The 25,296-nt window shown below is 35.8% G+C and overlaps 1 protein-coding gene across 2 annotated transcripts in view; it reads left to right on the top strand.

Moving 5' to 3' along the window:
* GALNTL6 (polypeptide N-acetylgalactosaminyltransferase like 6) overlaps positions 1 to 25,296 on the top strand; it is a 456,378-nt gene that overhangs the window by 176,168 nt on the left and 254,914 nt on the right. For both annotated transcript variants that reach the window (XM_071807705.1, XM_065837689.2), the window contains exon 3: positions 12,362 to 12,500. In XM_071807705.1, the coding sequence (XP_071663806.1) occupies positions 12,362 to 12,500 (139 nt within the window). The remainder of the gene's footprint in view (positions 1 to 12,361; positions 12,501 to 25,296) is intronic.

Below are 25,296 nucleotides of genomic sequence, written 5' to 3'. Positions count from 1 at the left end.
TGAGCTCCTTGATGGAGAACAGTTCATGTTTTCAAATATTTCTTGGTCAAATTATATAAATGAAAGGGAAAATAGAGAAGGGAAGAAATGGATCAGAATATTTCTCATTGCTTAGTGTAATACCTGAATGTACCTGTATTTTTTTATTCATCTATTTTTAGCAAAGACTTTTAAAGGCATTGAAGGCATATTGAAGAGTAGATTCTTTCCACAAGCTTGAGTGTATTTCATGCATTTTCACTGAACAGCTGTGGATGATGAATATTGTAAAGGAAGTGAGCTGATTAATAGTGAATTTGGAAAATGTATTCTAAAAATATAACTAAAACAAAAGAATCAAAACTTGATAATTAGAATGAATGTATCGTGATATATCAAAAAATGTAACCTTATATAGAAAGTCTTCCTCTATGTGAAGTGTCAATTCTTAATCTAGTCCAAGGCCTCTGTCATCATTTCTCTAAATTATAACAATATACAGTGAGACTTTTATCTACTTTGAAGATGTAGGTTTACTAATTTTAAAAGTACATGAAAAATTTAATTGAACATGTGCAGAAACACTTTCTGTAAGTTAAGGCATATAAAATGAATGCAGAGATGAATTAATGGCAATGAAATAGACAAGCCAAGTGTGTTTTTTTTTCATTTTTAAAATATGAGAAACAATAATTTCTTTCTGCTTTTCTAGTTTCAAATATACTTCACAAATTAAAAGGTGGAATTTCTGGCAATACTTCTAGAACAAAGCCTACAATTGAAATTTCTCCTTTATGTCCTGTTCTTCAGTTACCTGGGCTTATAGAAAGCTACCACGGAGTGGATGCTTGCTCACTTTGCATGTGAGCTAAAGATCCCTTCCTTCTTCTCAAAGATTGGATTTATTGAGGGTCTTTTAATCATACAGACAAAAGTAGAATTGTGAATTACTGTGTGCTGTGTGAATATGTCATGAATCTGCTTAATGGAATTTAGCCTTTTTGTACATTCTCAGTGAGAAAACAATTTCAGGGAGCTGCTTCATATACATTTCAAAGTTAAAGCTGTGTGCATGCAAGAATTTTTGGTTTGATACTTGAAACTTTTTTCTGTTTGTGATAAAATCAGAAAGTATTGTTTTAGTTCACTTGGATGTCCTTCGGTAATGTTAGTTAAGTTTTGTCATTTATATATTATTTTGAAAAACAGATATTGTAATTTTAAGTTTGGTCAACTGAATATATTTATGGTTTGCTTCTTTTAATCCAAACAACAACAAAATGAAAGAAATTAAGATATTTTTTGCTGAATCCAAACATCAGCTTTCAGCAAATTAACTTTTTTTAAAAAAAAGTTCACAATAGGCATGTTGCAGGTCTCTGCTGAGTTACGCATAAATGTGGGTCTAGGAATGAATATTTAATTCCATAGGTGATGAGTTGTCCTCTTGAACAGAAAATATTTTAAACTAATTAGTTGAAAAACTGTTCATTTTAATGGGTGAAGGTGTTGTTTTGAGTCTCCACATCTGCCTCTGCTCGATTCCACAGCACCTATTGACTAGAAATTTCAGTCGGCTTTAGTACAGGAAATTTAATCAAATTTATGTCAGACATTTGAAAAATAGTTGGCATTAATGAGACTCCTGCTGTTCAGAAACAGGTGAATCAATAGCAAGGCTTGTGTAGAACTGTGCTCAGAGAAGGTCAAACATTAAATTTAGTTCTTACCACAAGAATGTCAGTTAGTTGTAAGGCTCTTTCAAATGAACAATGTGCTTTAAACCACAAAATGAATGATAGAGGGTAATATTAGTGATTGCACCATTAGTGGTCTCTTTTAAGAAGAGGGAAAGGCAGTCACTAGGAAGTGCAGCAGCAGTGTCTGCAGCAGTATATGTAGTATTGGTGCAGTTACTGAAGAGTAATGTGTCTGATTTGCCAAAAGAAAACGTGAAAAGAAGAAGAGTCTTGAGATTCAAAGTGTTGGGTGTGGTAGAAGAAAATGTATTATGTTTTAAGTAAAGCAGAAAGACTTCAGTAGACCCATCCCAAGAACATGACATACTTTGAGTTTCAGTTGTTTATCTTCCATAACTGCACTTTGCTATATCTTAACATGTTGGTACAGTTCCAGCTTGTCTCGAGGATAATTCTGGCATCTGTGAATTTGCGGGGGGTGCCTGTTTTTGTATTAAACCATTAAGCCACGTAGTTATATGAATACTTGGCTTCAGTTTCATGTTAAACTAGTTATTGTCTGAGAAATACGATGCTGTATTTTATAATGCATAGATACAAGAGGACCTGAAAAAGCAATCAAATATGTGTATGCTGAGGAAGTTACTTTCTTGGCCCTGGGTGTGCAAATTCTGCTTTCTTATCGGCAGTTTTCTCAGCTTTACAGAAGGAAGAAGGGTGGCCTTGTCACTGAGTCACTGTGTTGGAAATCCAGTGGCGTAGTTCTCATTCCTGGGTCTTCCTCAGACTTTAACTGTGAATATCTAATGTCTCCATATGTAAGAATTTATTTATTTGTTACTGGTAGGGGGTCTTACAGGCTAAATCTAAATTTGCTGGGAGCTGTGATAGCTCATGTACTCTTTCTCTATAGGATGGACGTCATAGAGTAGCACTTTTAGTGCAAGAGTGACTATGCAATTGCACACAGTTGACTCATACGTAACTAAATTAGTTTTTACGGTTTGTTCCGTCTTCTTTGTGTAACACCCAGAAATCCAGCTTCTAGAGCTAGTTTAGGTTGAATTCATGAAAGAAAAAGAAATTAAAGAGCTCATATCAATAAATTTGTTCCATGGAACTTTCTGTTTATTTTCCTGTGATGATATATGGAAGATGACACATGGCCATAATGCATCTTATAATGAAGAAAAAAAGAGGGGGAAGGAAAAGTCTCATGTTAATTACAGCTTTTAGAACTCTATCATTTTGTATTTCTGGGTTTTCTAGAACTATACCTATGCAAGTGTAATTTTGCGTTAACTTTGTGGAGCTGTTTAGTTCCTTTATATACCATGTTAGTAACACTTTAGTTTGAGTTTTTCTGAGGTGACCTTAGACTCAGGCATTAATTACAGAAGACCCACTGGTACTAGAATAGTGTTCTTGATGCAGTTTGTGTGAATTAATCTGTTTAAGCACTGATACAAACACCTTACCAGTATTATTAGATTTTATTCAGGTAATCTTGTTCCATTTTGGTCCTTTTTATCCTGACAGGTAGTTCGGTTACTAAAACACACTGTGAAGCCTTTCGGTTTCCCGCACACTTGTTCATTCAGTTGATTAATGGTCTACGACCAGTCTGTTCTAATGTTACATGAAAAAAAACATTCTGGTGGCTGTGGTGTTGGTGATAAGCAGTTAGGCTAAATAGATGTACTGAGCATCCCTTGGCTACAGAGTTTTGATTAGATTCAGCTCAGCCTGCAAAATGCTACTGAGGATATTGCTGCTCTGCAGACCAACTCATATCAAAACAGCATGTGTTGCTGCTTATCTTCCATTGTACACTGCAGCATTCTTAAATATACTGGTCATACCATATAGTATGGATGTTTTTTTTTCATTCCTTTTTGTTCTGCAGGTATATTACAGTGGAGAAGTGGGTAGAATGAGTCTTTCTATCCACCAGCCCATTGTAGCACCTGCAACAAGTGTTAAAACCATAGAGGTTTTTGAAATATTTATTTTTATGAACCGTTTGTTCAAGCCTTCAGACAATTTACTTTTCAGAGTTCCACACAGTCACCCTTCTGCTGAAACACAACAATGCCACTGGTTAACCTCAGAATGTATTTTTAAGCAATCACTTCCCCCACACGCACTGTATTTTTACTTTGCAATGCATACATTGGAAGTTCAGAGGTTGTATTTTTACTGTTTCAAATGGATGCAAAAGGTGAGAAATATACTACTCTAATGTTCCATACAGCACAGGCTATAAGATTTAGGAATTAATTATTGATTGAGAAAATGCACATATTTGAGATAAAGCACAGTGTCTTGATTTAAAATAGTAAAAATGAAATGAGTGGTATAAAAGTTCCCATAAGCAGAGGTGAATTGTTCCAACTGGTAGTTGTATAATGCACTTTCTTCTAAGACACAACTGCCAACAGTAAGGCCCGGGATGACATTTAAAATGATGTCTTGTAAAATGATGCCTAGATAGCGGTGAGAATTAAGCTCAAGAGCATTGAGCTCGCTTTTTTTTTTTTTCCTTCTTGCAAATTAATTGGCTCAGCAAACAATATTTTTTTTAAAGATAAATAACATAAAAAGGCTAATTCCCTAAGTATGACAGTAATTATTTTGTAGTCCTCTTTGGCAAGGCAACAGCTAGACCAACTGATTGTTCCCCCACTCGCCAACTAAAACCTCCCTTAGTTTTGGGAAATGTGGAGTCCTGTGATGCAACAAGACCCAGTTCAGGTTACCAGAGCTTTGGTGTTGCCACTTGGGGTTTCTGGCACTCTGCCAGCCATTGCTGTTTGTTGCCCCACTTGTTACGCTGCTTCATTCTTCTGCTTGTCACTGTTACTGCTTATCAGATTGGATATTATCACAGTATCACAGTATGTTTGGGATTGGAAGGGACCTCAAAAGATCATCTAGTCCAATCCCCCTGCTGGAGCAGGAATGCCTAGGTGAGGTCGCACAGGAATGTGTCCAGGCGGGCTTTGAACGTCTCCAGGGAAGGAGACTCCACAACCTCCCTGGGCAGCCTGTTCCAGTGCTCTGTTACCCTCACTGAGAAGAAGTTCTTTCTCAAATTTAAGTGGAACCTCTTGTGTTCCAGCTTGATCCCATTGCCCCTTGTCCTATCATTGTTTGCCACTGAGAAGAGCCTGACTCCATCCTCATGGCACTCACCCTTTATATATTTATAAACATTAATAAGGTCACCCCTCAGTCTCCTCTTCTCCAAACTAAATATTAGGAAAAGTTTATTCATGGAAAGGGTTGTGAAGCACTGGAACAGGCTGCTCAGGGAAGTGGTTGAGTCACCATCCCTGGACTGTTTAAAAGACATGTAGATGAGGTTCTTAGGGACGTGGTTTAGTGGTAGAGTTAGGTTATGGCTGGACTTGGTGATCTTAAGGGTCTCTTCCAACCAAAATGATTCTATGAACTTTTAGCTGCCCTGGCTCACCACTGTGTCTTTTGGAGCAGATGCTGTTGATTCAGCATTTTAGGAAGAGCGTGTGAAGGCCTATCATGCCCTGAGTGTATAGTTTAAATGTTGAATTATATAGTTATTATTTTTCACTTTTTTTGTAAAAAGAAATGCATATCAATGTTTCCTGAACCACATATGTAAAATAAGTACATTTTAGAGGTTCCCATTTGTCCCTCTTCTCTCCTGTCTAGGTAATGCTCTTCCTTTATCAACCTCCTACCCAGGCTGGGATTTCTTTTTGTTGAGGATTAGGAGAATGCATCGCCACTATAAGCATGGATCACATTTCCCTCTTAGCAACAAATTCCTTTTATTTTTATCTCTTGTGAATTATAAGCAAACAATATTCTAAATATCCAATTATAGTACAATATGAATGTACCCTTTTAAAATTTTTAAGGACCGTATTCTTCTCTCTTGTATGTTATTTTTGTTGTTGTTGTTGGAGTTTGTGATTTTTTTTTTTTTCAGTTATTGATATGAGCAGGGAGTCAACTAACAAAATTTAAAGTTATATCTTTTTCTCCCTTTTTCTGCCAACCTATGCTATTTGTATAAAGCGATTTCTGAAGAGAGAAGCAAGTTAGTTCATATTTCTCCTGCCAACCATCATATTACTGTAGCAGCAATCTGGAAAAGACAAGACCTCATATTCTCTCCCAGTAACATTTGTAGACAACTTACAGAGGACTACATGGTCCTTGAAAAGAAATGCTGTATATGCTACTGGATTCCAAAGGTTAATAAGAAATTTAAATGTTTTCCACCAGAAAAGCAGAGTGAATTTTGGTTTGTTTATTTTCTGTATTAATTTGATATTAACATGATTAAAAATTCTGTTATATATTTACAAAGAAATTATTTATTCTTGCTTGCAAATGTGTTGTTCAGGATTTCCTCGACAGACCTTTTATTTTTCCCAATTGCATAAATAGGATTTGATTACAGCTGTGTCTGTAATGCTAAGGAAAAGCCTTTTTTATTGCCTCAGACCTTGTCAGAGTTATGTAATAAATAATTAAAAGTATTGTAAATGTTACTGCAATGGCTTTCCAAGCTGTTAGTTGATAGAGTAGCAATTAGAAAAAAAAAGAGAGGCGCGTGGTGGAATTTTTGATCCTGTTTCCATTGATGTAAAATCAATTAAGTTGCTTTCCTATAAATTAGGCTTAGTGGGATACTGTGAGAAGTTTGGGAAAAATAGAAGAGACTCATGATAAATACGTTTTGGTTTCTGATGCAAGTTTGCTTCACTCTGAGGAAAAATTTAATTCCAGCAACTTAACCCCAGTCCTCCTCCTATTTCTTATAGAGTTCATAGAAATTTAAGATTGGGATCAACCTCAATAGATGACCAAAGTTGTATTGAACATGTCTCTGAGGCACAGTATAATTTCTTTCTTGACTGTGTATGGATTAGAGAGTTCCCTGGATTGCCTGTCTCATTGTTTCACTACTCATACCGTTAGAAAAATGTTCTTATTTTCTATCTGAAAATCCATAACATACATCTATCTATCTATCTATCTATCTATCTATCTATCTATCTATCTATCTATCTATCTTTTTTTTTTTTTTTTTTGCTATTTGAATAATCCTATTTGATGTGAAGGCAATTACTTTTATGTAAGGCATATGCAGTTTTGATTTTCTCTATCTATAACAAATCAGCAAAGAAAATGCCTTCATGCATTTACTGAATTAAAGTTTTCATACTTTTTAGGTGAAAGTAATATAAACATTCAAAACCAAAAAAAACATTTGTTCAAAGCAAGCAATTCCTTTCCTAATACAAAAGAAAAAAATTATTTGATAAAACAACTCTCCTCTGTTTTCCCAAGAACTAGTTTGTACTAGTCCCTGACCTGACTCTTGAACTAATTTCAGATTAAAAATGTTCACCTAAATGTCTTCTGAAGGTTTTGAAATATAAAATTTACAGAGAGGATGAAAACTCCACCAAGCTCCAAGAGAAGCTGAGACATGTACTGTAAAAAAAAAAAAAAAAAAAAAAAAACTACTATTTTGTGCATTTATCAAATCACTGCTCTATTCAAGATAACTTGACCAGTATTTTAGCAGATGTGCTGCACCCTGGTCTCCTGTCTGTGAGGATAAGGAATGTTGAGGAAGAAAATTATTTTGTTTTTATTCAAATGGAAATTCACTTCCCAAAAAAGCAGAATGTGATAGCAGTCTGAATTGATAAGTTGTTACACTTATTAATTAAAATAAATGAAGTCCATCTCCACAGCACAAGAAGGCAAACTCGTATACAGTTGTGCATTAAGAAAATTCAGAAATTATGTAAAAGATAGTACAGGTTGTTTTAAATAGTTTTTACTTTCTGACTTGCAAGTTGCACTCCCTTATCAGGGAGTATAAAATATTATTGTTTAGAAATGTATGTGGCAAGAAAGTGGAAGATGATGTCTGACTCAGTGTTTTTATTCAGCTGATGATCTTTATTTCCCCTTTAACTTCTTACCTTTTTTTTTTTTAAGATTATATGTGACTACATTAATTTTGAATTTGTATTCCTGTCTACCCTTGCGAAGAAATACAGTCACACTCCCCTCATGGGACTTCCATTCTGCATTGAAATATTGCTTTAGAATAAAGTTAGATATCTGTTCTCCCCGTCAGAACTTTCATGAGAGAGGATGGGCTCTGAGTTTGTGTGATGTACATAGACAATGTTGTACTGGATTCTGGATGGAATATTTAGGGGTAGTAGACAGAATTCCTAATATACTGTAAAAAAAGGCAGAATTATCAAAAATAATAAGATGCACTGTAAGTAAGAAGACTTACTTATTTCTAGGGTCATGTATTAAAATAAACTCATTTTATTTAGTAAAGCATTTAGCACATAAAGCATTCTTATTCCCTAATACAAATGTTATTGGATTAAGGGATGCTTGAAAGCTTGAATTAAAGAGTGTGCTTAAACATTTTTATGAATTATAGTCTTGACTTGCTGTGGCTGTGAATTCTTGCCTGAGTAAACTAACAGCAGTGCGTATAAATAGTAAATCAGATTTGGACACAGTTCTTCCCCACAGACACTGAGTGGCTTATGTTCTTTGTCCACTTAATTTCCCGCGTTAAGTAGTTAAGCAATTGCTTAACTTCCTTTAACTTGTATGGCAAAGCCAGTCTTTTTTACCATTCGTATTGAATTATAAATAATGTTCATCTGAATTATAAAAACAGCCCCCCAAAACAAAACCCAAGAGACCCTATTGGAATGTGTTTTGTTGTTTTAAGCAAGGTCCCCTATCCATTGGATGCAGAAATGGTGCAGAACTCCTATTGCATGTTCAAATTGTTTTACAGCTGATATATTTTGCCAACAATACCACTGTTCTCTTTATAATTATCATACCTGGCAACTGTATCAACATGGCTGATCCAGAGTCATTATTCTGCTATTACACATTTGTACTGGGCATACAAAATATTTTTTTATTTGTCTCACCCTAATCCTCTTCATGCTGTCTTCCGAACAAGAGGGTTTATTCTCTTTCTGTTTGCTGTATCTATATTTAATATAAGCAGAAGGTGCTTTAACTGAGGTGTCCTTGAACTATCTCAAGTTGTCAGGCATAAAGCTTAAGACCTTTAGGGTTAGGTATAGAGTGTTTTGTTTCCTAGGAGACAGTAGCATCCTTGAGGGGGGCTAAAAAACCTTACATCTGATATTTGGCCAAGCCAGTACTTTAGCTGAATGGCTATAATATCTTTATTTACTGATTTTTCAGCTGAGTGTCTATGGAGAAGCATTTTGAGATTGTATGTTAAAACCCTTACAATAACATAACACTACGCAATGTAGAGATGTTAACTCCAAAATCATCATAGTGTTTTAATGAAAAAGAAAAAAAACAACTACGATATTTTCAAGATGTTGCTTACATTGAGTACTGAGTTAAAAATCAGTGTAATAACTCTGTAATCACAAAGGTTTGACAGCACTGTATGAATTAAACAGTACTGTTAGGATTCCAGTCCAGTGGAGCACTCTGATGGGATTTTTGGGCCTTAGGTTGAATATATTTATGTCATTCTCATACTTTTGGGTTCTTCCCCTCCTTTGCTCTCTCCTTGAAAAATCAAAATTCAGGTAACTGAACTAAAACATCTCATTTTCTTTATTTTCTGGAGTTATTTATGCTGCAATTCTTAACCATCCTCAGAGAGAATTAGTATCAAGTCTTAGTTCTGGGTTGGTGTCATGCATTGCATTTGGGTGAGCCCCCTTTTAAGCCCAAAAAGACCAAAAATTCACCATCTGGCCTTTTTACTCTTTCTGTTCTCTACAATACTTTATAGCCCTGACACACTTTCTGAATGGCTCTTTTGTCCTCAGGTAGAACAAACACTATAGGAGGTCTTATATCTGTCTATTGACAGGTTTAAAGTAGCCTTCTATAGCCAGTAATGGGACATTAAACTCCTTCATGCTCTTTTGCACCAGAATTTTACTCCACTTGCATTGTGAAATTTCCCCTTGTCACCCTGGCATTTTAGGTAAACTTCTGGATAGTCCAGCTCCAAACCAGCCTGGAGTGATGGCAGTTACTGTCGGTTATCTAGGACAGAAAAGCAGTAGCAGGGGAGTGTTTTAATGTGCTTATGATTATATGTAATACTGAGGAGACTCATACACGGCAATTTTCTGTACAAAGAGAACCCTTCAGGCCTACTGATTATCCAGAAGCATTGTATCTCCTTTTTTAAAAAATATTTTTCCTCTAAGCTCTCTATTTCTGTCTTCTTACAGTCACCCATACGATTAGGGTCTCTTATTACCTGAGCTCCTTCAGACAAATTAACCAACTGCTTTCAGCTGGGTCTGGTAGATGACCACCTCATTCCTAGCTAATCAGGAGGAGCTGCAGGGTGAGGGAGAGCACATAAACAAGAAAGCTAGGAGAAACATCCATTTTATTTTAAAGCCTATAAGCTTTTGTTAATGTTCTGTTTATTTTAGTACAGTGTTAGGAAAGAGTTGTGCTTCACAACTAGTGTGCACTTCATGGCCCAACTCACTGTGTAAATGCAAAAGCAATTTATATACTACAATTGGTCAAGTACTTCTGTAGCACAATATGAGAAAGTTCAGTGCGTTCCTGAGTCACTCTAGATAATATCCGTAGTATCTATTCTCTTGGCTTATGCACAATGATAGTGCTCCATAGTCAGCATGGAAGAACAGATGACTATTTTAAAAGTACTTATCTTCAGTGTCAGTAGCAAGGGACAATACGTAGAAACTGTAGTACTATGAAAAATATTGATCTCTTTTAAGAAAAACAAAGGAAAGAATCCACCTTTCTTTGTACAGGGTAAATAGCTGGAATATACAGAAAATTATATTGTAAAAACATTGAGTAGCAATAGTATATCTTATCATATAGGTAATTTATTCTGGAATTTCCATTATATTAGTAACTACCTGGATAAACCTCTCTTAATAAAAGCAAATTAGTTACTTTGGGTCTACTTAGAATATGTGTGAGAGAGGCTAAAATTTCTATGTCTTGGGGGTTGAATGACAGTAGCTTATTGTTACTGTATCATGAAACAGATTTGATACAATTGTACTATTGAAGTAGTACTCTGACTCATCAGCTGGTCCTTTAATAATATAGTTCCCATATGTAGTATGAAATCATAAAGATTCACATAAAAACTTAGTCTCAGATTTTGTAACATATTTGTGTGTTATGTACATCTGTTTGAAAATAAAAATTACAAGATACCTGTTAGTAATGAAACAGCATAAACAAAGAATGCTTCATAATACTTTTTTCCCTTGTAAGTAACATTAATTATTTAAATTAAGAATTTAAATGAAATTATAATTATATGCACAAAGTTTGGAATAAAAAAATATTTTATTTCTAAAAAATTCTAAAATTGAATAACTATGGCATTTTTAATTGCATATTTTATGCTTTTAATGTTGTGTGTGTGTGTATGCAATATGACATAGAGCATTGATAGAAGCTCTAAGGATACCACTGGATGTTTCACCTTGCAGTTGCTTTCCTGTTCATCCTCTCCTGTAGCTGTTCATGATTAGCTGAGGATCGGGTGGCCTTGGTCACCTATCAAATCCAGCTGGAAAGGTGGTTAATTTCTCTAAAAGAGCTCAGGTAAAATGAGGTATTTTCTTATGAGTGGGCTCCAAGGGAGAGGGACAGAGAGGTTGTAAACAGATCAATTAGATGTAGAGAAAAGTGTATCTTCTTGAGAACCTGAGTCGGTGAGAAGTGCTTAGAAACTGAAGAGTTCACCCTCTGCAGGAATGAGAATGGTAAAAACAGTTGAGAAGAAGTGAAGGATTTATGTTCTCATTTTCTTTGAAGTGTTTTTGTTTGCTCTCTGACTGGAAGAGATAGAGGTATAGTTGCCTGAGGTAGGTACTAAGCAAGCCAAGTACTGATGATGAGAACTAACTTGGGAATAAAAAGTTGGAATAGAAAGTCCGTGCTTTACCAGGGAACAAGCAGATGATTTCTTTAGAGAATAAAAGTGTCCGGTTTCTGAAACCAAATCAGCAGTGCTGGAACATTAGAAACGCTGACTGTATCTGGCTGATGACTTGGAATGCAAGGGTGTTCAAGGAGCCCTGAGCAAAACATTTGGTTTCCTTACCACATATTCTGGAAAGCTGGACACTGTAAACTTCAATGCTAAAGTTCTGTTGTGGGTTATTTTTGTTTGTTTATTTGTTCTTAATGGTGAGTGGGGAGGAGTGCTCTGCTTGCTGAAACGTAGAGTGAGTAATCAGGTTCCTTGTGTCAATCGAAAGGAGTATTGCTGGAACTGATCCACTTGTTCTGAGTTTTGTTATGAAAGCTTGATTCTGATGCAAAAAGGTCTTAGCTTAATTTACAATCCACATCTTTATGTATAAAATGGCTTTAAGCTGATTGTGTCTCTGGAAGGAAAGCTAGATGGACCAGGTGAATTCAGAGTCCCATTCTTTGTACCTACTTTGTTATTTTTGTATTAGAAGTAATGAGTCACTAAAAACATTGCTGAAAATTCTTCAGAGATGCTGCAGACCCAATGTACCAACCGAACTCTAGTCGAACTGTTATTTTTGTCTTTGTAGTCCATTCTGTGCTACCAGTTTGAGGAAAATAATTGTTTTGTTTCATTGTAGGGAAAGGTGAACATGGAAAGCCGTACCCTCTTACTGAAGAAGACCATGATGATTCTGCTTATAGGGAAAATGGCTTCAACATATTTGTTAGCAACAACATAGCACTGGAGCGATCCCTGCCAGACATCCGACATCCAAAGTATGTATTTTTTTTCCTGGACTACTTGATTTTAAGTTTTTGTCTTTGTATACTTCTAAAGAACCTGTTTTCTTCAAAGGTTAAATATGAGCCCTCAACCAAAAAAAAGTGACCATTTCAAATGGAAAATTTATCACTGTTGTTACATCATTTGCTCCATTATCTTTTAAACTAACCTCTCATCTTATTAGTAGCATATTTAGACTATAAAAGGTGTCTTAATTACAGAATTATTTTCATGGCATTTCTGGGCAGTGATTTGTTAGGCAATGATAAATCACATTTCACATAGTTTTTCAGATTCTCATTTGATAATAGTTGCAGATCTTTGGGCTGGAGGGCAGGGTGACAAGTTCCGTAAAATTTTGGCTAAATCTTTGGATGAGTGTCTTCAAAAAATTTATTTTGGTTTTGTTCCATAGAAAGTGAAAATAATCCGAGAGCCGCAGCTTATCAGGTGCTGAAACTGCAGCTGATTTATGCCGTGTAGAATTAGGTGAAAACTGAATGAGCAATGATGAAATGTATATGCAGAATTTTTGGGGGATTGAATGCTGGTGGTGTTTCTTAATTGCAGCAATATCCTACAGAGAAACAGGATAAAGGTTATTCTGGAAAATAACCACTTAGCTAAGAATTATAATGCGGTTCTCAGCAAACATAACTTTATTTTCATGTTGTGTAGGTTTTGGTTCCGTTATATGAAGAGTAAAGCTCCTATCTGTAACAGGAAAGGGCATGTATGCCATTCTAGGCTTCAGAATCTAGACCTTTATAGTCATTCTGAGTTCTAAAGGGAGGGATGATTTAGTTTGTGTCTTTACATGGTGTTTTTTCTCTCTTTTAATTGGGTGTTAAGCAGTTAGTATATGGGGGAAAGGTACAGGTTTGTGACAAAACTAATTGTCTCCATGACTAGGTATGTATTTTCCTTCAGATACAATTCCCTGTATTATGTGATGTTTCAGGTTAAGATATCTGCTTATTTCTTAACCTATACAATTTTGCTGTGTGAATTAGTTTGAAATTCTTCAGAGAACTAAAGAGAACTTGAGAGCTTGACGGAAGAGAAAGAGAAATATCATGGCAACTAATGCCTTATTCTATCAAATGTAGAACAGTCCTTTTCAAAGAATGAACAGTGTATATGTATTTGCATAGTAAGATTAAAAAAATATAATTCACAGTGGCTGAATTAACAAAAAAAATCTTTAGTTGGAGATGTTACTTATTTAATAGCCATGTTGCATTGTTGTGAGAAAATACTGTTTATCTGTTAATTGGTATACATTAGCATCGTTTGCATAGAATTAAGTCAAAAGAAAAAACTTTTTTAAATTAAGCTGTATGTTTCATCTGCTTTGCCTTCTACTTTGCCCAAGTACCTGAAATTATTTATAGAAATAGTGCTTACAAGAAGTTTGAAATCTAATGCACAGCTGTACAGCATCAAAGCTGTGATAAATTATGTTGTTGACATTATAAATATGCTCATCAAGCAGCCTCCTCTATTAGCAAAACTGCAGAGGACAATTACTAAGTACAAAAGAAAAGCTGAAATGGTGATCCTTCCTTTGTATTTTTGCAAGTTGTTCTTCTGACAGTTTGTTTCTCACTCGCTACTGTCCGCACAGTTGATGACATTTCCATGTGTGTCCCCAGAAGCAATGTGAGCAATGTGCTGTCAGAAATGACATATTGAGAACACGTCAGTGTCACACCAGCCTTTCTCTGCCCCCTTCCCCCTGCACAAATACATTAGTGACTTTCACCTAAGCATGTTGTTAGGGAAACTTGAATCCTTAGGTATCTGCATCATTTTCATGTTTCAATCCAGCTGGGTTCTTGTGCTGGCCAGTGAAATCTTGTATAGTTGATGTTTTAGTAGTGTCCTGAGTAAACTGACTTCCATCATATCCTTCCAACCTTCCTTATGTTAAACACTTGTAGGGTAAGTAGTCCATTAGTTAATCAACTGTGTCACTTCTAAATGTAAAGATAAAATATGTTCTTGCGCTAAATTTGTGTACTAAGTAGTGCACTGATAAAGGTAACAAAGCTGAGCTCTGTACTTCTGGTGGTTACATCTTGGAGCAAGTCTAAGTCTTGAACTTCCAGGATGCCCAGAAGTCTGACAGTGTGTTCTGACCTACTGGCTGAAACAAACCCATCTCTTGGCTGCTGTGTCATGAAAAGAGTGCAGGTCAGTCTCAGACTGCACCTCACTTGGGCCATGTCTCCTCTCTTCAGAAGCATGTGTGAAATGTGGAGTAGCTCATACCCCATAAGGTTGCTTTCAGAGAAAACTGTATAACTTCTGTGCCAGAAAACAGGGTTCTTACTGAAATAAAATGAGAGTAGGTAGTTCAAGTGAGGTATAGGAGGCAAGATCTAGTTTGGTCAGCTTCTGAGTGTTATGGAGGGCTTTTGATCTGGAGCATCTAGCTGCCCTTCAGATTTTAATTGTCTTCCTTTGCATGTTTGTGGGGGATACTATTGTTAAAGACTTTGAAATTTTGTTCTGTCTCTGTTTAGTGTATACCATTTGCACAGGGGCTTGTCTGTGCTGAAGACTATTTTTGTGTAACTCTTGTCTAGGTTTTGTTTTAAAGAACCAAATAGAATAGTTTTATATCCATCAGTAGATAAAATTCACAAAATGAACCTTCAAATACAACAAACAAAATTTCTATATTTCTCTGAAATAACTTCATTGAAAATACTTTATTCCAACATCTCAGACCGAAGAAATTTTGAGTCCCAATTCTAAGCATTTGGCTTTCTGGGAAGTGTGCAAAGATAGCAGACAACCAAAACTTACTCTTTTTAATCCAAATGAACTTTCTCCTTCTTGGTCTCTTTGGCAATTGGGCTCAGGATTTGCAAAATACATCTTCTGGGAAGGAACTGGGTGCAACTAAGAAAATGCTTAGATTATTAAGCTATGAGAAATTCAGGTTTTTCTTTCTTTTTATAATATTCTCGTTTTTCCTTTAAGTGTGATATCTTAAAAGCACTTCAGCAAGATGTATTCAGATTGGTGCTTCTTTCCTTTTTAAGACATTAAAATGTATGTGCTGTAAAAATCCCTAGAGAAATGAAACAGTTATCTTCTGTTTTAAGGCTGACTTAACAACTTCCCTGTGTCTTAAATATGTTTCTATTGCGTTCCTCTATCTCCCATGTTGTATTCTGTCTGTCATAGCTACACCTGAAGAGTATTTTTTTTTTTCTGAGATGTCTCTGATATCTTCTTGCTGTTTCACTCTTACGCAAAATTCTTTTCACAGTGGATGCTCTTGCCAAGTGATATTAGCTAATCCTCTTCTTTAGTCTGTATTCACCCAATAGCTTCAAGGTTAAAAACCAAACCAACCAACCAAAATACCTAACCAAACAAAAAACCACAACTTTAATTCCAAGCAAAAATCTGAAATAAGATTATCATCTCAGTTCATTGAGTTTCAGGACTGATTTAGTAAAAACAAGAGTTCTGGTCACCTGAAGTCTAAGGCAACATTATGAATTTTGGGGAGTATTGAGAGCTGGCAATGGAATTAGTATTTAAAAATTAGAAGTTTTATACCAATACAAAAAATTATTTCAAAAATCACAAGAATAGTTCTATTTTTCGCCCACCCCATGCCACTTTCTGTATGCTGCAATACAACATAGATTCATTTCGTACAGAAATTCGTAATGCTTACGTTGGACGCTCAACTTGATTTTTGTGGTGTATGGTTTTTAGCCCTTATGGGCTGGAGTCAGTGATTCCAAGTGTTAACTGTTGGCCTTGCAGTTGCTGTGTGAAGTGATGGCCTTTCACTGTCACTCCCAGCAGCTTCCTTTTCAGAAGTCTGAGCTCTGCTCATTTTTCTCATATGTTAAATTTTTCAAAGGCCTCAGAAGAAATGTATTTTCATATTCAAAGGAATACAGATGTTTAGCTAAAGGCTGTGGGATCATCTTTGTCCTGAACACTACTGAGATTTTCTTTTTAATAATAAAAAAGCAAATTTCACTCTACCTGTTCTGCACAAATGAAACTCTGCAACTCTCCCTCCTTATTAGTAGCAGAAGCTGAGAGAATGCCTGAATGGTTCTCTCTCAAAATATTTGAATTCAGTGTGGTTGCTGTCCCTTTTATTTTTAAAAGAAGCTAAAATTAATACGCAATGGTTTTCCTTAGAGGGATTTGTTTGGGTTTTTTTGTCTGTGTCTTTGGAATAGTTGCAGAGTTACTGTTAATCCTTAAGTGTGTTTTAGCAAACTTTGCAGGAAGACTAGAATTACTAGATTCATATGGGAAAGGGGTATATTATATGAATGTTATAGTTCTACAATCATGCAGTAGTTCATATCTGAATCCTCTAAAAAATTTCAGTTATTGCATTTAATGTATTTAATTACTTTATAAATAAGGAGCATTTGTCACAGTTTAAGCTCTGCTATTGTCCTTAAAAATACAATTTAAAACCCCACCTTTAATCCAGTACTCCAAGATAGAGTCTGATAATTTCCCTCAGCATTCTATGTTCTTAAAGATGGGCTTTGGATGTCCTGCTTCAAGACACTAAAAAATTATTTAATATAATTTAAGTGGCTGAACTTCACAATATTTAATAAGGGTCATGGAAGTAATTAGTTGCATGGATTGATATTGTTATTATTGTTATTGTTATTATTGTTATTATTGTTGTTATTGTTATTGTTTTTTGTTGAAGAAGCTAAGAAAGTAAAAAGTTTCTTTCTAGTTCTCTTTCACTTTGGGAAATCAGCAATATCTTTATACACATGTAGATGCTGCATTCCTTCGTACTGCTCTTTAATATTATTACCTTAACCTCATCTGGCCACAGAGCAATTGGTTAAACTCAAATTTTGATTTAGGTAGGAGAGTGAGGAATGTGGAGGTTCTCATTTTGACTGCTTTTCAAAGCGTTTTGTGTAGTTACTGAGTATTGTTGTGAAAGTGGAAAATCATGTGGTCTAAAACAGGATAGGCAACATCCCTGTTTCTCAGCCTCCCCAGATTGTTCTCTGCAGTTGCTTCAGGGCATCTAGTTCAAAGTGCAGCTCCTCAAGACAGGATCAGTAATATTTTATCCTCAACAAAACTTGTGGCCTTTTGTCTCTGTCATACCTGCTGTCAGTTCCTCTACAAGATATGTATTGATAGTAACAAATAACATGGAATAATTCCCAAGTGCTTTCTGGGTGGTTTGTGTGTCTTTTCTGCCCTTTGGTGGGGAACAAGCTACCAGTGAGGAGAGTCCAAGCCTCATTGTTCTATATCTGTTTACTGAAAAGAATTTGATAAGAGAAGGAAGCTGTTTATCCAAGCGAAGGAAAGTAGTTCTTGTGTATTTAAATGCCTTGTATGTTACCTAGAATCCAGTAAAGCCTCCCATGCTTCTGAGAAAACAGCAAGCTGCAGTAAACATAACTGTGAAATCTACGCTTAATAGGGACAGGAATACTAAAAGATATTTACCCACCAGCCAGTTCTGTGAATCTGGGATAGCCAAGTCTCTTCGCATTTGGCGATGGTTTAAGTCAGAACTTTCAACTCTCAAATAATACAGTACTGAAAGTGGAAAGTACAAGTAACTTCACTAAGATCTGTGAGAAATGTGGAACATTCTAGATATCCGTACCTTTGTAGGTCACAAGTGAGAGTGATTATACTGTACATTGTTAATTTAATAGTTTTTTGAAAGCCTCAGTATACCTTCCTTTTTCTTATACATCCATTCTTGCCTCCTTTCCAAGTGTGTGGTGGTTTTTTTTATACAATTAGGCATGTATCTAAAGGGAATTTGCATAAGACTGGATGCTTCTAAGCAAATAAAATTTCAGCTCTTACATTAACAAAATAGGGCAAGTGCCCACAATACATTCTCATTGGCAACAAAATTAGCTGTTATACTTCCTGTAATAAGGACAGCAAATGTGCAGCAAGGCTGGAATGAAAAAGCAGCTTCTTTCTTTTTTGCATGGTTTAATTGTGAATAACCTTGTCAAGTTCTAGTTTTCCAAAGACTGTGCTGGCTGTGAGATGTGGTAGCGGTCATAGATGTGATGTCGTGCTGGCACCTGAGGTCCATGAGGCCGGACAGCAGCACTTTCACAGTGTTTCCTCCCACGTCTACCAGCCCTGACTTTGGTGTTACAGACACTGGTCAGACCTAGATGTGGCACCCGTTATTTTATCTCGTATATTGTCTTTGGGAGATGATGTTGAGAGAGGTGTGAGCCTGGTCACATATTGATGTGAAAGGAGGTGGAGAAGACAGGTAGGTCACAGAAGTATCTTAAACAAACTGAACATAGTAAGTCCCTGGGCCCTGATGGAGTGTACTGAAGGAACTGATGTCATTCTGAGGCCACTCTCAGTTATCTTTGAATCATTGTGGCAATTGGGAGAGGTGTCTGACGACAGGCACAGAAATGGTTGATATGCCAGAGGGTTCCTAGAAGCCTGTGAGATAGCTTTGGAATGTAAGGCTCAGTGATAAAAGCATAATTAGGATTTCTGAAACAGAAATTAAAGGGTAGTTGAACATCATGGTCTGGTTTATTCCTGAAGTAGCATGCTGAAAACACACTTTGAGATGACAAAGACTGAGATTCTAATCCTGTTTCTTCTCCTTTAGCCAGGAAAACAAACCTAGGATCAAAATAGAGGCTCTTGATTGATCATGTTAAGGTCATCCTGACTTTTGAGAGACAAATTAGCATGCTTGGTGTGAATGAATTAATTTTGAGTACGTTGATAGTTCTGTAATCTCTTTCAAAAAACAGTGGTTGGGGAGGTATGTATGCATATATGTGTATATATTATATAAACTGAGCTGCAATGATATTTTGGAATTCATAGATAATAAAGTGCAATGATTAAGCTGGAATACTATTACAGTACTAGAATGCCTGCTGATGGTAGCTTGCTTTGCTAACATAAACATGCTTTGTGTCGTAGGACTTATCAGCCTCATATTTTCTTCACTGGTTTAGAGAAACCTTTCGGTTTGAAGGATTAAGTAAGGCAAACTCACTGACTTTGGTTTCTCTGAAGATATGCCCTGCTACTGGAGAGATTGTCCATGACAGACCAAATGATGCAATTTGACATCAAGTAACAAGCACCTATTTCATCTCTATCAGCTGTGATGAAGTTCATACTGAGGGAAGGTGACATAAAGAACACAAGGCTTTACCTGTTTAGTTTCCAAGATATTTGTTAGTGCATTTAATAGCAATAATGCAAACTATTTCTACTGTACAATTTAATCTTTCTCTTTCTTTTACACAAAAACAGCAATAATGTTTCAGAGAAGGTTTATTTGTTCTAGCAGGGAGAAGTGTTGTGATATTTATTGAGGCCTGTACTCAGTAATGTCTACTTGCTTCCCAGCTGTGAGCCACTGTGAAAATAAAGATTGCTTTCCCCTCCATCAGCTCACACCCAAGCTAATTTTACAACCTTGTCAAATGGCAGCAGAAATTACTAGTTATCACTGCTTTATCAGGCTCAGTTGACAAGGCTAGATGGGAACAGAAACACAGTGTGACTGAAACTTGTTGCTGTGAATTGAATACTTTGACATGCTAAGACAATTACTATGTAAATCCTCACTGGAAAATGTTTTGTCCTGGTAGCTTTGTAGAGGGCTTGTCAGTAGCTGGGAGCCCAGTGGGTGCTGCAGTTCCTTTAGTAAAGGGAAATAAAAGGTCATATCTGAAAAGGCAGCTCAAGCTATGAGAGTGTGTGCTGGCACAGCCAGTGGGGGAAAAAAAAGGTTGAAAATCTTTCTGTTGTGATCTTTCTCTGATACTTCTTGTAAGGGGAGAAAATTGGAGATGGGCTACCTTTATGATGCAGTAACTGCTGTAGTAGGCTGCTGCCTTGCTTCGTAAATGTAGCAAAGGGATGTCTACAAGACCTTTAACTCCTCCTGTACTATTATCCATCAGAAAGGGCAGTTTACAAGGTTGTTGATGTGTCTAGAGGGCACAGAGCCTGATAACTGGCCAAGGCATTGCTATTGGCATCCCTTAATGTGCATAAAATATTGTTGTCATATCCACAGGGTCAAACAAATTGCTGCTTTTATGAATCAGCTTTTGCTGTAAAGCGGCTGAAATGGTGCCAGCCCCGCTCTCCTTTCTTATCATTTCAGAAGCCCATTTTCTTTCATTTGCTCTTCTACAGAGGCAGTAGATTTCTACATGTTCCTGTTAACAGAGAAGCTGTAAAGATGGAGAATTTTGCAGTTCTGCATCTTTCCTTAAGATAGTATACAATGTTTTAGGACTTTTTTTCCTACTTAAAAACTCATCAAGGAGTTAAACAGAACTATCCCTGTACCTTGAAGTAAAAGGATGCTATTTCTTTCTTTCTACCTGGTAGAGACTTAAAACATGAAAGAAATCCTAATAGTCTTAGAATTCTCAGTAGTGAATAACAAAGGGTAATTGTAAGTCCTTTTTATGAGCTGTCCTCTTCTCAAGTTACATTTTATTAGCTTCCAGGTGTTTCTGTATCAATTTTGTTTGTTTGTTTTTCCTTGGACAGGTCGGTATTTCAGGAACAGAGGAAGCTCTTACTATTCTTTTAACCTTCTAAGAGTCTCCCTGCAACTGTGACTCTAAAATTGTTTTATTCAGAAACTTGGGTTTGAGTCTTGCTTCAACACAGCAGAAAAATTCTGTATCTCAAAGAAATAACTAAATCAGTTTTAAGTGTTTTAAAGCCAGTTAAAAGGTGTGACAGTGTATCATTTTTATAAGTCTTGGACTCCTGGAGCCAAATGTCTGGATATGATAGCAAATTGTAGGAACAGCATGCCAAATACAAAGCTCATAGAAACTTCTGCTTTGTCAGTTACGTGTATTTAACATTTTTCACTATACAAATTATTACAAAAAATGTACCTTACCTTTTTTGTAAAGATGTTTGATTTCATGGTAGCCATTTTCTGGTGATTATTAAATTTTTTTTTTTTTTTTTTTCCAGAACAGTAATAAGCTACATACTTGGATCACAGATATTATTAGTGCTGAGTAATGTATCTAATAATGGAAGAGAGAAACAAAGGAGATTTTTTGGCCAGAGATAGTGGAAAGGTACTTACTGCTTTGAAAATTAATTTAGAAACAACTCATGCCCTGGTAGAGAAATCCTCTGTTTCTAAAAATCTAATCTGAAAGTCTCTATGGGACACATTTAATGATGTAGTATTATTCTTTAATAAGAAATATTAGATATTAAGTTCTGAAGTATCATAGAAAGATGAGATTGATCAAAGATAACAATATTTGAAAGCATAATTCAAGGTTCATAACTTTTGATTCATAGTAATAGTCTTGAAAATATCATTGTATCTGATTCATCAGCAAATTCATCATTTGATGCCAATTTTTTCATGCGTACACAAATCTGCCTGGTAGTTGCTTATCATGATTATTTTCTTCCTAGTTATTTCTACCAAAACATTTGTATATCATTTTCAAAATTAGCACAGAAATTGTTCTGATATTTGTTTACTAAACAATGAGTTTTCAGTAATCTATTAACATTTACGCTAAGAAATTGTTATTCTCATAACCTCAGCTACTGAACCTATTATTCAGCATTGTTCCATAAATAAGTGCTGGTGTGCTCCACCTACGTATGTAATCTTTAAATGCAAGAAAAGACACACCTTTAGGAAAGCAGCTGTAGTACTTTTTCTTAAGGTCAGTCTGTACTATTGTATGAAGGTTAAGCAGAAAATGCTTATGCTGAGTAGGAGTGCCTTTCAAGTTTCAATTATGTTCTTCTTCCCCTTGAGTAGTATTCCTGCCGTGAGTCCTAGATATGTACGGTTGTTTCTTCACTCCTTTGCCCCCTCCCAACTTGTTGATTCAGGCATTTGAATACTGCACTTTTGAAACAAATGACCTTGCTTTCCAAGATCTTAAAATAATCTCTTTTGATGGCAGCCTTCTGAAAAATGAAACCAGAAGACTGAACTTGACTGAACTCTGAAAAGTGGTTCCTTGGGGCATTGTGTGTGCTTAGGGGTGGAGGAGGTATCCTTACAAGTTATTTGTGTATTAATTATATCCTCAGAGTTATTAGGAGGAAAGAGAATGGGTGTATCAGTACAGCGTGTATGTCTGATACAGATATTCCTGCAATTATTACATCGTAGCTAGAAATCATAACCAAGATCAAAATGGTGTCACTGTGGAAGTCGGTAGTGAGATGAAGCGTCTGCCTCCAAGAAAGTATTGGGAAGAAGTTCTGTGAGATTGACTAAAGAAGATTAGTAATATAGGCAGAATAGTCCTAATCACTGAAACCCACTGTCTTTTAAAGCTCTTAAGAGAAGGGTTGGCATGTTGCACAAGTATGTTGAGACTGCGTGGTGTAAGAACAAGAGGGACAACATTCCCATATATTTCTTGATTCTGGTCCTGGCTGTGAAATGGGCAAGCTGTTTAAATTCACCACCCTAGTCTGGCAGTCTGTAAAGCCAGGAATAATCCCAAATCTGCCCTCTGGAGAAGCTTGAAGACCTGGATTGTTTGGTTAGGTTGTGTGACAGGATGTGCAGGTGCCTGCAGTTCCACTGCACCACATGCTGACGATGTAGCCTGGCACATACCTGGAGATAAAAGCATGTATCTGAGCTAAGAAAACTGATCAGGATCTCTCAGAAAACCTTGGGGAAGACAGCATCAAACACTGAACATTTAAGCCTCCAGTTCTATAAAAGGTCACTCACCAGTCATTGATGAGGAGGCTATGTCGGTCAGGTAACTGAACAAGGGAAGCTGAGGAAGAAGGAGGTAGCATGAGGTTTCATAACTAGAGCAACTGAATTTATAGGCAGCTGTACCTCAAGTACTACTCCATGTGTTTCTAAGCAAAGTGAATTAATGCTGTCTCAAACATTAAACATCCTACTGTGTTATTTGGTTATCTGAGGAAGCACAAGTATGGAGGTAAGGATGAAAGTGAGGAAAAATATAATGAAAACAGTGGAAGACTATTCAAATAATGTGCTCTTAGCATCCTTAAATATTTATCCTCTTATCTGTATGGGCATGACATTGAATATACATAACCACATAACACTTTCATGGAAATTAATGTGATCAAAGCCAAAGTGAAAAATAAGTTTGGCATAGTAATTTCAGGTAGGCTGTTTTAGTTTTCTGCCCTCAATCCCATGGGCAAAACTGTCAACTTTCTTGGGAGGTTTTTCTTCTAGGACTGCATATGTTTATACTAACAAACTTTTCAAGCGAGCCGTTTTACAATGTATACAGAACCGAGTTATCTAAGTCAAATGACCTGTCTTCATTTACCATTCAAATCTATCTTGTTATTGCAAAATTCTCATCAGTTATTTTATAAAATACCACTAGGGCAATAACTAGTCCTGATGGAAACAAACTGCAAATAGCAAGTAATACCTTTGTTTTAAAAATTGTTTTGAAAGACCCAGTAGTTGCACCCTTTTTTTTAGTTCCCCACTGATTGTTGTTGTGAGTTTTAATTCCTCCATCAGAATATGATCTGATACTAATGCTCTGCAGTAATACACTTACCTTTAACAGTTGTTCTATGATTCTGTGATAATTAAAAGGATAACATAATGTTGATTGATATCAACTATGTTACAATCTTTTCTTTATTGAGTTAGATCTTGGAGAAAACCCTTACTTGACTGAAACTGGTGGAACTGCATATCTATCTGTCTTAAATCTACTAAACTTTTTTTAATATGGATTTTAGGCTTCACTTCCAGGTCTTTCTGGATTTCCTAGTATTCCAATCTTTAATGAAAGTCAATGTGTTCTTTGAACACTTTATTCTACCATTCAAACTACCTGAAAAAAACACTTACTGTCCACATAGTGCCTACTTTCATTTAAAGTATGCAGATAGGTTCAGTGTCTTTGGGGGAGGCTGACAACTGGAGTTCATGTGTGCAAGTACTGTCATTTTCTAAATCAGTACAAGTGCGACAAAATTTTCCACTGAAATTGTGAAACTCTGGAAAATAAAACTACTTTGCTCAGCAGTATTTTAAGTATTTCTATAGGAAGTCAGTTCATTTTCATTTGACATATATACTATAATTTAAAAAGTTTTACCTGATAAACATTAGTGCTTATTTAAAAACTGTTAAAATTGGATGATAATGGTAATCTCTTTTACACAGCATTTTTCTTTTTTATGGTAAACTTACTTATTATATTAAGATGGCATTCTTCAGGAAATATGAAATACTTGAATTATAATTTCTCATTTCTTTGGAGAATAAAAAAATTTCACTTTTTAAAACAGTAATTCCACTGAGTAGTTAATCTATTAATGGTATTAATTTCAGAGAGTAGACATCTTGAAATCAGAGTCTGTGTTTTGCTTGGGAATGCTTAAAACACTGTTATTGTCTTAGGATTATTTTGGTGAGAACAAAAAGCATGTAGTCTTGAAAGTATGACTTTATGGTCGCTGAAAAATAGAGTATTTTATTAAAAAATTATTAAAATTTATTAAAAGATATGTTAGAACCATGGAACCAACATAAATAATAAAGCAATGTTTGTTTGAACCTATGATTAAACTTTATGTCAGCATCTCTCCAAATGCATTCTACAGAATTTTTGATAATGGACTGGTGTTGAAAGAACACCTCTGAAAATCTTTGCTGATGCAAAATTTTTGCAGTTAGTAGTAAAAGTATCTTTCTAGTAGCATATCTGAACTTCGCTGATGCTTCTTGGTTCTCTTTAGTAA

Source organism: Patagioenas fasciata, chromosome 4 (genome assembly GCF_037038585.1).
Source record: "Patagioenas fasciata isolate bPatFas1 chromosome 4, bPatFas1.hap1, whole genome shotgun sequence".
In the NCBI taxonomy this organism is placed as follows: domain Eukaryota; kingdom Metazoa; phylum Chordata; class Aves; order Columbiformes; family Columbidae; genus Patagioenas; species Patagioenas fasciata.
The sequence above is the reverse complement of the archived record's forward strand: the minus strand, read 5'-3'. Positions and strand labels throughout refer to the sequence as shown.